This window comes from Gigantopelta aegis, chromosome 6 (assembly GCF_016097555.1).
Source record: "Gigantopelta aegis isolate Gae_Host chromosome 6, Gae_host_genome, whole genome shotgun sequence".
Taxonomy (NCBI): Eukaryota; Metazoa; Mollusca; class Gastropoda; order Neomphalida; family Peltospiridae; genus Gigantopelta; species Gigantopelta aegis.
Window position 1 is genome coordinate 14,889,007 of NC_054704.1, and position 12,143 is coordinate 14,901,149.

Genomic DNA, 12,143 nt, shown 5'->3' on the forward strand with positions numbered 1-12,143 from the left:
TTACATTGATCCACAATAGAATAGATTTTTATTTATTTTTAGATTTATGTATATGTATGTGTATTGTTTTCCCTAGCTTGTTTTAGCACGGTGCAGCACCATGCCTCAATAGTCTAGCACCATCTTGCCTTAATCAGCACCATGCTGCCCTGAGATTAAATAAGCCTTTTTCACTAATTAATTCTAAAATTGCCTTTATAAAACACCCAAAAAGGTATTATTAATTAATAAAATATGCCGTTTACATCTTTTGCCATTCATTTATTAAAGCAAGCACATAAATTACATTAATGTTTATTTCAATTAATTTTTGTGTATTTTTAATGAAAAAAAAGTGCCCCTAAAATGGTGAAAATGCCCCAAAAGTGTTTGGTGTACCATGCCTTTACACATTTTAGTGATTTCCCTAGAAATGTGGCATATATATATATATATATATATATATATATACTGAAACAAAGGCACACACATTATTTACCCTCTGCACCAAAGTAAATACTAAACACGGAGGTGGGTGTGGGGATGACCTATATTTTCTTACTGCAGGCCTGCTACAGACACATTTGCAAAAAAAAAAAAAATTATAATTAAAGTTTAAAAAAGAATTTAGGCCTATATTATAATTATTATATGTGTGTAATTTAGCAGTATAAACTTTTATTTTAAAATTAAAAAATAAATAAATAAGATGTAGTAGCTGTGGTATGGCAAAATAAATACAAGTATAGATAATATCCAAGCAACTAAGATTAAATGAAAAATAAAGACCACACAAATTTAATGATGAAGGAATATACTCTTTATTCAAGAACTGGATGCATCGTTTTGTTGGGGGTTTTTTCATGGAAGACGATGGAATTGTTTATTTTATTTACAGTATAATGTGGAATTTTTATCACTGCACATGCTTTATCCATTTTGTTTGCTAAATTAATCTCTGTTGGTGTCAACAAGCAACAACATTAAAGTCAACGTAGTCACATTCTGTGAGGGAAGCCATGGAATTCCATAAGGTTTGTCGTTTTAATGACCCTACCCACAAGCGGTGCCTAGTCTCTTCTTTTGGAAATTTGTAAAACGATATTTTTTTTAACATCATGTTATGGTTTATGCAGCCAACTGCACAACATGTGTTGGGCATCGTGACCGTTAACTGTTGTAAATGATCGACCAAAGTTGCCTCATTTCACTATCAAACCATACGTAACTAAGGAGAAGCTTCACCGCGTCACGTGATAAACAATGGCGGCCAGGGGTCGAAGTACCCGTATGTTCGGTTCCGAGAATAGGCTTAATGCCTTGGGCAGGTTAACCTCACAATGTGCTTGCACTCGAGGTTAATCTAAATTGTGAGTAGCCCAACTTCCCAAGTACTCTGCTGTTCGAGATCTAGACAGATATTTGGATGGTTATGATCACTCTCTGAGACAGAGACATCTCTATGGTGAAAACACGGAATGACTGCCTATTTCTATCTATAGTTCTCTCTCTCTCTCACTCTCTCGCTCTGTAAAAATTACATAATGTACTAAGTAGTGAATTTGTTTACTGATTAAATGTTGTTTTGTTTTAGAAAAATGTGCTACCAGTGGAGTCACATTGCTGAAGTACGGTTACTGCACAGTGGGGTTGGTTTAGAGGAATGTCAGTATATCCAATGTCAGTGTACCAGAGCATTCATACGGTATTGATATTCGCTATTGATATTCGCTTCAAAAACGTAATGTTACCAGGGATTTATCTAGTGTTCTGTGGGTCTGAACATAGGCATCTTCCTAAAAGAAAATGGAACTGAAAATTCCCTATTTTTATGCTGAAAATTCCCTATGTATATATTACATGATGTCTGTTAGAAAAAATTAATAAACTAATTTTACAGTAGTGTACTACATCATTCAGTGACCTGAAAATGTGTCCCAAGTATGATTTACGTAAACTAGTTTTTCCAATCCCATTGGATATGGGATACTGGCAAAAAGCCCTGGATAAATCGCTGGTTATCCTTCAATAAACCTCAGGAAATGATGTAGTATGTAAAATGGGATGTCAAATGTTCATAAAAGCTGTCATGGAAATTACGTTCAAAACTCATTTATATTTTATAACTAAACAAGTTGTGTTGTTTGTAATTATAAAAATTGCTTGTCTTTTTTTTTATGAATGTTATACAATTTATGACTGTTTTACTTGTTGTTATACATTGATAAATTCACAAAAATATTAGAAACAATTCTTATATAATAAAATTGAACATTTATTGCCTTCATACAACATAAAAGTCTGTTGCAGAATGGACAAAGTAAATTAAATAATTAATTAACAAAAATATATTCAAGATTTAATCTTTAATGTCCCAACTACTGTGAACTAGTTCTGTTATATGTTGGTGAGGCCTGAGGTGGTAGAGTGCTCACCTGTAAACTTGTTATTCACTCATCCCAATCACAGCCTGTGTACCGTCCTGGTCATGGAAAAGTGCATATAAAAGATCCCTTGCTGTTTCCTGAATTGAGTAGCCTTGGTGGTGACAGCTAGTGGGTTTACTCCCTCTCTCTGTCTTTCCTATGTTTGTTTCTTTCATTCTTCATCCCTCCCTCCCCTCTCTCTCTCTCTCTCTCTCTCTCTCTCTCTCTCTCTCTCTCTCTCTCTCTCTCTCTCTCTCTCTCTTTTCATTCTTTGACCCTCTTTTTCTCTTTGTCTCTCACTCTCTCTTTTCCACTGAGCTATGTCCCACCCCTCATACATGTGGTTTAAAATGTGCTGAAATGTTGGTGAATGAATAATGTGTTTTATTTGCTAGAGACAATGATCTGTGTAAGCTTGGTCAGGTTGGTGAAGATGAAAGCCAGGATTCTGAAGAGTCGAATGAAGAAAACTTTGACACCTCGCACATCGTCAGTAAGCTTGCTGATGAAATGACTGGAAAACCCATTTCAGATGAAGAAGATGAAGACGTGATATTAATGCGACAGATGGGACTTCCTGTTTATTTTGGAGGACAAAGCACTCCTGTCAGTGAAACTAATGTGGCTGTTTACCTGATTACGTTAACTTTGAATTATGCATACTGTAAAACATACTCCTATCAGTTTTAGTATTAATTAAAGTTTGTTGATTTTTACATTAATTTTGATGCATACATTGGAGCATATACCATATCTTTATACATTTTGAGAACCTGTATATCTTTATACTTACTGATATCATTAAAGAGGAAAGATTATTAGTTGTTCCTATTTCAAACTATATTATTTGTATTGTTTGTAAGAATATTTTTTTCTTTATTTTGAGGGGAATATATCAGTTTATCAATTTTCAATTCACAAATTCAGTATAAAATTGTTTTGCTGATGTACACAGTTTTATATAATTTGTGCCTTTAATATAATCCGACCAAATTAAGAAAACAGTTATTGTGTGTAAGTGAAGGGCCTTCATGTGGCGGATTCCATATAATTTTATTTTTGTTTATAGAAAACTGATTGCTCTGGTAAACACACCGCTACATCAAGAAGCAAAAGGAAAAAACGGAAAAGCAACAAAAAGAGAAACTCTGAATATTCTGAAGAAACTACAGAAGAGGCTGACGAGACATTTGAACATTATTACAGAGAAGTTGTTGATGACATTTACATAAACAATCAACCAGCAGGAGTTGAACCCTGTGATTCTAATCCACCTGAGTTGTTTAGTCGTGTTGAAGGTCACGTTTTAGATGACACTGACACCAGCGGCTTGCCTACTGATATTCCTGATGTTGAAACGGCCTGGCAGGAATTCTGGGCAAAGTATGGGGAGATGGTTGTGTGGCAGGGCTGGGTGGCTAAATATCCAGACCATGTTGACTATGACAAGCTAACAGTGGTGCCATCTGTTGTGGAGGTGGAGATTACCACAGAAGTTGATCCAGGTAATGAGATGGCAGGTTCTGAGGAAGGTGGTTGTGAACAAGTTGAACAAAACATTGACAGTGGTGGTGTTGATATTGGGGCTGAAAATACAGACGATCTATCCAGTCAGATTTCAATGAATAATATGGACAAAGATTGTTCACCTGAGGAAATGAAAAGCAAATCAATCCATCTTAGTTCAGAAAATGAAATAATAGCAAATTCGAGTGACACGAAACATAACAAAGATGACTGCAATATTGAGGAAGGGAAAATAGAGCTTTCCAGTGCTAGAAACAAAGTGACAGCAAATGGTAACAACAGTGAAAATCATAATGGGGAAGATGATGCCATTATAGGTAGTACAGCAGAAATGCTTGATAGTCATGATAATGAAATGTTGGAAAATGCTGTTGGAGAGAGTGACATTGGTGTGTCCCAGACAGTAGATGGCAGTGTACCATGTTCTCTGACACCGAGGCTTAAATCTAGTGATAACTTGGCTGGCTTCAACCAGGCTATTGAGTCCACCATGAGGAATCGAACTGAGCAGCCTATGTCTGAAGCAGACTCTTCACAGAATGACTCTTCTTTCAGACTTGCCACAGAGAACAACAGAATCAACGAGAACACGGAACTTGTGCACATGATGCACAGCTATGCTGGCTGTTTCTTTGAGTCAAGCTCTCTAGTCGGTCAGGACCAGGACCAGGGGGAGGGTTCCAAAATCACTGATGATCTGGTAGATGATGGTGGACAGAATCAGAACTATGACCAGATGTGGCAGGAGCTGTGGGACGAACACTACACAGAGATGTATTGGTATCACTGTAACAGATTCGCATCATGGTTTAACGAAAGTGTCGCAAGCTATCTGGCTTTCCAGGATGGTCTTGCTGGTCAGTCCATCTCTGAAGAAAGACTAGATACCTGTGAGGCATTGGAAACGAACCAAAACAACTGTAATTTAGATACTGAAACAAATCAAACAGAAGAAACACAGGGTATTTGTGAAGCACTAGATGGAAAAGAAACAGATGTGATGAAAGATAAATGTACTTTCCATGAAGAAGTGAACAAGAATTATAATAACTGTAATTTGGGTAGTGGAACAGATATCATGAAAAACAAATGTTTAAAAGATATGCTTGCAATGCCAAATCAGCAAGCCTCTTCACTTGTTTCTGCTTTTGGGACTGATTCTACCACAGAACAGGCAGAGGGTGGTTCTAATCGGAGTAATACAGAATTTGACAATACATCTATGCTTCAGAATCGGTTTTTCCATTTAGACATAAGTTCACAGTTGAGGCAGTGTCAAGATGGTGCTTCAAGTGGACTGCTGCACAGAGATCACATTGATCATGAGGTGAGAGTCAAAGGCAAAGATGCAGATACAAGTTCTTTTGAGGATGGAATGATGACTGACCAACCAAACATGGGGGAAAGATCTCAGACAAATGAGTCGGGTGAGTTTGTTTGATATCATACTTCAGTGCATCTTCTGGGTTTTTTTAGTACTGATAATAATTATATGAAAGGTACCTCCAGTCTTCTTTAAAAAAATCTATTATAGAAGAGATCTTGTTATCAAAAAATGGTCGTCACTAATTTGGAAAATTTAGACAATGTCAAATTTTTTCTAGAAATTAGGAAATATTTGGTGGACATTTTGAGGTTTTTTAGACTACATGTACACATAAAATGTTCTGAAAATTTAATTGCTATAGATGGTTTTTCTTGTGTCATGGTTCTGAAAATAGTATTTTTATGTTTTTCGTGTGATTGTAAATCAGCTCAGTAAAAATGGTATGTTCACCTTGAAAACTAAGGGAAGTTCTGATTAAACTGAGTATGACCATCCTGCATTACATGCATGTTGACAATTATAAAATAATTTTTTCATTTAAAATATTTAAACGTGGTTGTTATATTTAAGGTGATGAAAGATCAGAGCCCACAGATGGTAGATCAGGAAAGCGAAAACATAAGAAGCATTCCTCACAAAGAAATAACATTCAGGGTACGAATACGATATTCTGTTATGAAGTTAAAAAGGCTTACTATAATATTGCTTCATATGTGTACTCTGTAGAACTTTAAAGATCTGTTGTGTGTGGGGTGGAGTAAGGGGAGATAACTTTATTACACTTTTCAAATTAAAAATATTATTACAATGTATATACATGTATGTTGTATATTAAGACTATGAAACAAAAAGATAATTTTATTGTCTCATCCAATAACACATTAAAACCAACATAATCTGTTAGTACTTTTGGAAGAATTATAAGAGACTTAAATTTAAATGTAGAGTATAATAATTATATGTGTGTTTTATGCATTTGGCATTAGTATAAGATAAAAATATAACTACAGTTTAATATGTAACCCCATACAAAATAAAATAATTGTCTTAATTTTAATTTATTAGGCACCAGTATATCACAGAGTTCAACAAGTCAAAGTGGGAATTACGTGCAGGGATCAAGGAGCCTTGGAGGAGGTGATGGAGGGGATGAGGAGCCACCGGATGAGATTCCATTCAAACTGCCCAGAAGGTAGAAACATGTAGCGATAGATGTATCGAGAACCTTGGTGTGTAGCGATAGATGTATCGAGAACCTTGGTGTGTAGCAATAGATGTATCGAGAACCTTGGTGTGTAGCGATAGATGTTTCGAGAACCTTGGTGTGTAGCGATTAAGTCATCAGTGTTAAGACTGATTGGTGCTGGTTTCATATCTCAGTACCGGCTCCAAACCAAAATGAGTTAACAGGTCATGGTGATTCCACTCTCTGTCTCTGTCTGTCTGTCTGTCTGTCTGTCTGTCTGTCTGTCTGTCTCTCTCTCTCTCTCTCTCTCTCTCTCTCTCTCTCTCTCTCTCTCTCTGTCTGTCTGTCTGTCTCTCTCTCTCTCTCTCTCTCTCTCTCTCTCTCTCTCTCTGTCTCTGTCTCTGTCTCTGTCTCTGTCTCTGTCTCTCTCTCTCTGTCTGTCTGTCTGGGTGTTTTCCTTTACCACAGTGTCTCATGACTGATAAATCATGCTGTCCTGCCTGTGAAGTACAGATAAAAGATCTCTTGCTATAAATGGAAAAATTTACTGATCCGTTTTCATTGAAGTTTACTTGTCCGAATTACCAAATGTTTGACATCCAATAGCCAGTGATTGATTAATCATTGTGCTCTAGTGGTGTCATTAAACAAAAAAACAAAAACAACAAAAACCATTTGGGAGGTACATGACCCCTTCATTTATTTCATGCATGTTTTGAGTAATGTCTTTTTTATGTTTAGTTTGTAAAATTAAATAAAATAAAATAGTAAAATAATATTCACAGTTGTCAATTCCAACATTTCCAGTATAATTTTTTTTTAATTAATGAATGTGAAAGTAGTAGTTTTGTATGCATGCCTTTTCAGTATAAGTTGTTAATATTTAGAAATTTAACTTGGTGTTGTAATTGTACATAACTCACTTAATCCTAATAAGTGGTTAATAGTAATACATACATGTATATTTAATTATTGTTATAAAACTTTCTTCTAAATTAAATGTTATTTTCAGTCATGAAAATGATTTTGAAGAAGTTCCTAACACAGAGAAGAAAGACGTAAGAGAAACTCTTCAGTCATTTGGATTTAAACTGAGTCCTGACGTTGACGGGTAGGTACAAGTCTTAATATCAATCTGTGTATACCTGTTAAAAAACTCTGCGGTGTGAGATGGTACCAGGTGTGAGATGAAAAATATATATTATTATATAATATTATTTTTATTTATATTTCATTACTGGTACTTACAAATTTCATTTGTAGAAAAAAATAAATATATTTCTTGAAGTTATACAAATAAATCAAATAACCACATCATTGATGCTTATTTTAAATTCAAGTGTAAAAAATATTATGGTTATAATTTCATAATGTTTGGCAATAAACAATAATAATAATAATAATAGTTTTATGAGTAATTTTAATTAGTTCAGATTGGTATATAAACTGTTCTTTGGTTTCCGTATGTAAAACATTTCTTTAGAACACTAAAAAAAATATCTTATTTTAAAATCATTCTCTATTCTTGCAGCAAACAACCTGTTTCAGTTATCAAAAGTGGACAAGTAACTTTAAAGAATCCAAAAGTTCACCAGCAGACTTCTAGACTAAATCTGGGCAACAAGCCAACCAACATGATGTTTGACAGTGAGGGAAAACCGATCAATTTTCGGGAAAATAGAGCTGTGAAAAAAGCTAAATCTTTCTTGGAAGCGGTCAAAGAAAGTGACAAACAAGCAGACACAAAAGTTAATGACCCATCAAATCCATTTGTAAATGTTGGCGTAGATTGTGATTCTGAATTGGTGATGAATGGTGATTCTAGTGATAATCAGAAGTTAGCAGATGCTGAATTAGTGAAAAATGAAGACTCTAGTGACACATCATCGCAGACGGCACAGTTAGTGGGGAATTCTAATTCTGTTGACTCGTTGCCAACAACTGAACAGTTATCTCAGGATGTTATTAATTCAGCAAAAGACTTATCATTCTCAAGCAATGACTTTCCAGCAGATGAATCAGACAGAGTTGCTGTTGATTACTCGGACACAATGTTTGACATTCTAAAACAAGATCCAGAGGATCTGTTGCCTAAGGAACCAAGTGCTCCGGTGCAGAGGAAGGAAAAGAGGAAAAAGAAGAAGAGACGGTTGAAACGTGTACCAGTCCCCTTGGAGATCTCGTCGGATGAAACGATGAGGAAGTACTGGGCCCAGAGGTACAGGCTGTTCTCAAGATTTGATGAAGGAATCGAACTGGATCGAGGTATCAGCTAAGTTTTGAGTTTTTCTAGTGACAAATGGTCAACAATTAGAAACTGTTCCTTAATGGTTTCATAAAATATTTCAAATATCTGATGTGTATTATACAAAAATAGAACAGTGATATGTTTTTATTTGTTTTTGTAATTTACTGAGCTCCATCTTACAATTTAGTGATCTCAAAGTGAAAGTAGGGTATTGTTTTTTCAAAATATGTAATTAGTAATACAGAAAGTATTTACTCTTTTACTCATATATGCATCTCTCTTGATGGAGGAAATAGACAATTAGTGTTTTTATATAACAGAAAGTATTAATGTTTTACTCACATAGTCATCTCTCTTGATGGAGCCAAATGCCATTACAATGTTTTTATTTCAACCAGTAAAATAAAAGTTAACTGGTGTGTTATGTTTATTGTTGAACAGAGAGCTGGTTTTCCGTTACCCCGGAGAAAATAGCAGAACATGTGTCTGAACGATGCCAATGTGATGTGATTGTTGATGCATTCTGTGGAGCAGGAGGAAACACCATCCAGTTTGCCTTCCAGTGTGAAAGAGGTAGATATCAGTGTATTGGACCACCAGCAAGTTGACAGTATATGTAATAGTATTCAATAGTATATTTAATTTGATCACAACCAATATTCACACTTAGATCAGTTTTTCAGACTAGGTCAATACAACTTGGGTTATAGTTGTACTATTCACTCTTTATTTCTTATTAATAGAAATAGAGATGATCCATTTAATTAGGAGTGCATCTATCCTGAAGTCTTGGATTTTTTTCTGTATGCAATAACTGAACTAGCTCAAGTAACCTCTAGCCCTCCCCTTATATTTGACCAATTAATGGAGTATATGCTTCATGATAGAGTATGATTTCAGAGTTATTTCCCTTCTTCCGTGGTCCATGGTGCACTAATGATGCACAAGGAAATGAAATACATTTTGTGTACTATTCAAAATATATAAATTATTTTGTCCAATAAAAGTTGTTTTAATATTATATTATATACACCGTGAACATATTGTACCTCAAAGCACAATATTCATCGTAATCCATTATTAATTGATAATTGATTGTTTATGTCATTAAACAAATATTCTTTATTTTCTTTGTCTTTTTTCCTTAATTTCTGACTATGTTTTCCATTTCTGAATCATTTCAGTAATTGCAATTGATATTGACCCCGAGAAGATTGCGCTGGCGAAACACAATGCTGCCGTGTATGGTGTTGATGACCGAATTGAATTCATTGTGGCTGACTATCTGCAAGTGGCACCCAGCCTGAAGGCAGATGTTGTGTTTCTGAGTCCACCATGGGGAGGACCTGAGTATCTCGACGCGGAGGTCTTCGATCTCGAAACCATGATAGAACTCGGTTCATATCCTTTTATAACAACAGTTCACTATAGTATACCATTTTCATGTTGAAGTGGGTGTCCAGCCATTCACACTTGTTAATTACATATATTCTAAATAGTAGGCTACTTAATGGCAAAGGGCTGTGCTCTACAGGCTTGTGATTTTATCAGATTCTAGCTTTTTAAAAATAATATAATTTACAAAATTAAGACTCTATTTGATTGAAATTCTAAAAAAAAAACCATTTTATTTGATTTATTTGATAATTAAATTAATACCCAATTTGATAGGTATCAGATTTTTATCTCAACTGTCGCAGTTACCATATACAAGGCCAATAAATGTCACCAATATGGTGCTGGGATGGTGTTAAACAAATATTTCTTCCCCCCAATCTATCTCATCCAATTTCTGTCTTTTTGTATTACATTTTGAGTAGAATATATGACTATCAGTTAGTGACTGTGGTATAAATCTTCTGTATATTCTGTTGTAACACATCTAAGGTGTTTCATGGTTATTTTCCTTAACTATTTGCACAACAAAGATATTTGAAGAGACGAGGAAGATCACAGACAACATTGCTTTCTTTGTTCCAAGGAACGCGAACATGGACCAGGTACACTTCATGTTAATTAAATCTTCACTTCATGGTGTTTTTGTGTAACCAAGTTCAAGGCCATAGATAGTACTTGTGAGTTAACTACTTCAGGCCTCTGGAAATGGCGTTTTGTGAAACCCATTTTTCGTTCACCCATTAGACATAGGACATAATTTACATGGCATTGACAGGTTATGCAAAAATGAGATGGGCTAACTGAATTTGTTTTCGCATAACCCGTAAATGGCGATTTCAGTTTTCAGTTCTCAGAAGCCTGTAATGTAATTATTTTCACATTGTTCTCTGTGTATGGACAACTAGAAGTTTCCAAACATTTATATGTAATTTTCTAAAAGCCTGTTACATAAACAGGATTATGATGTGAAGATAGTAAAAAAACCAAGAAAAGTAACGTACATCGTAGTAATTGTGAAGTGGGGCAGGATATAGCTCTCACCTGAGGGGTGATGGTTGTAGGATTGATTGCTCTCGATGAACTCTGATTTTACCGATCTCAACCAGTCTCATGACTGGTACATCAAACAGAGTGGTATATATCTGTGTGAAAGTGCATATAAAAGATCCTTTTCTGATTTATCATTGGGAGTAACCTATGTGGTGGCAGCAGGTTTAATTTTTTCAACTATGTACCAAAATAACCATATATTAGACTGCAAATAGCCGTAGTTTGAAAAATGTGCTAACAAATATTCCTTTCGTTTAATTTTGATGGATTAACGTGCATTGTTTCTGTTTGTCTATTGCAGTGTTGAAAACCCTCAACATCTTCGTCTATATAAGAAACATAACAGCATTTGACAGAAAACCACTGAAATTTTCTGCTGTATTTTCAGTTGACAGCACTTGCTGGACCTGGTAAACAAGTAGAAGTTGAGCAGAACTTTCTCAACACAAAGCTGAAAACTGTGACTGCATATTTTGGAGAACTTATCCTGGATGGAAAAAAACCTTGAGAACAATATAAACCTCGATTTAGTGCAATTATGAACATACATGTACCAGTAGCAGTTAATGTTGCATTGACATCTGATGTCATATTTTGCCACATTAAGAGCTTTGTGCAACATAAGAATGCAGGCATGCAATGGTGAATCATTTAAAGAGTGGTGTTAAAAGGTTTGTACTCATCTGTTGCAAATTTCAGGCACATAAATGCTGTCTAAATTGGCAGTTTTGACATTAGGGGACTACTTTCTCTGTTGGTGGAAATATGGCATGTTAATGCAAAATTAGATGTGAAACATGGACACTTTAAATAAAAAGATTCATATTCACTCAAATTCATTTGTATTGAAAAAACATCATTTTAGTTTTTAAAGATTTTTATATTAAATGCCAGATAAAAATGTCTGTTTTATGTAGAGATGAAACATTGTTGCTTGTGTTTATAATGAATATATTAGTGTACAATAGGTATAACTGCTAGTCACAAACATAAACTTACGTT

General features: G+C 34.9%; 1 protein-coding gene across 2 annotated transcripts; it reads left to right on the forward strand.

The window, feature by feature from the left end:
* Nucleotides 1-1,228: 1,228 nt before the first annotated feature.
* On the forward strand, nucleotides 1,229-12,057 carry LOC121375772 (trimethylguanosine synthase-like). Of its 2 annotated transcripts, none has more exons than XM_041503399.1 (11): nucleotides 1,229-1,684; nucleotides 2,801-3,011; nucleotides 3,475-5,359; nucleotides 5,830-5,913; nucleotides 6,325-6,451; nucleotides 7,458-7,556; nucleotides 7,977-8,710; nucleotides 9,135-9,266; nucleotides 9,878-10,094; nucleotides 10,615-10,693; nucleotides 11,443-11,578. In XM_041503399.1, exons 1-11 carry the CDS (start codon nucleotides 1,557-1,559, stop codon nucleotides 11,446-11,448), a joined length of 3,702 nt encoding a protein of 1,233 aa, XP_041359333.1. In that variant the 5' UTR covers nucleotides 1,229-1,556; the 3' UTR covers nucleotides 11,449-11,578. The 2 variants fall into 2 exon arrangements, with proteins under 2 accessions (XP_041359333.1, XP_041359332.1); XM_041503398.1 differs by having other exon boundaries at nucleotides 1,231-1,684; nucleotides 11,530-12,057.
* Nucleotides 12,058-12,143: the final 86 nt, after the last annotated feature.

Bases quoted from the DNA above. Each gene is read 5' to 3' on its own strand.
- LOC121375772 (XM_041503398.1), top strand. From the start codon at position 1,557: ATGTTGTTTTGTTTTAGAAAAATGTGCTACCAGTGGAGTCACATTGCT. The intron at 1,685-2,800 runs GTATTGATATTC...TTTATTTGCTAG, and splicing joins TGTACCAGAGCATTCATACG to AGACAATGATCTGTGTAAGC. The intron at 9,267-9,877 runs GTAGATATCAGT...GAATCATTTCAG, and splicing joins TGCCTTCCAGTGTGAAAGAG to TAATTGCAATTGATATTGAC.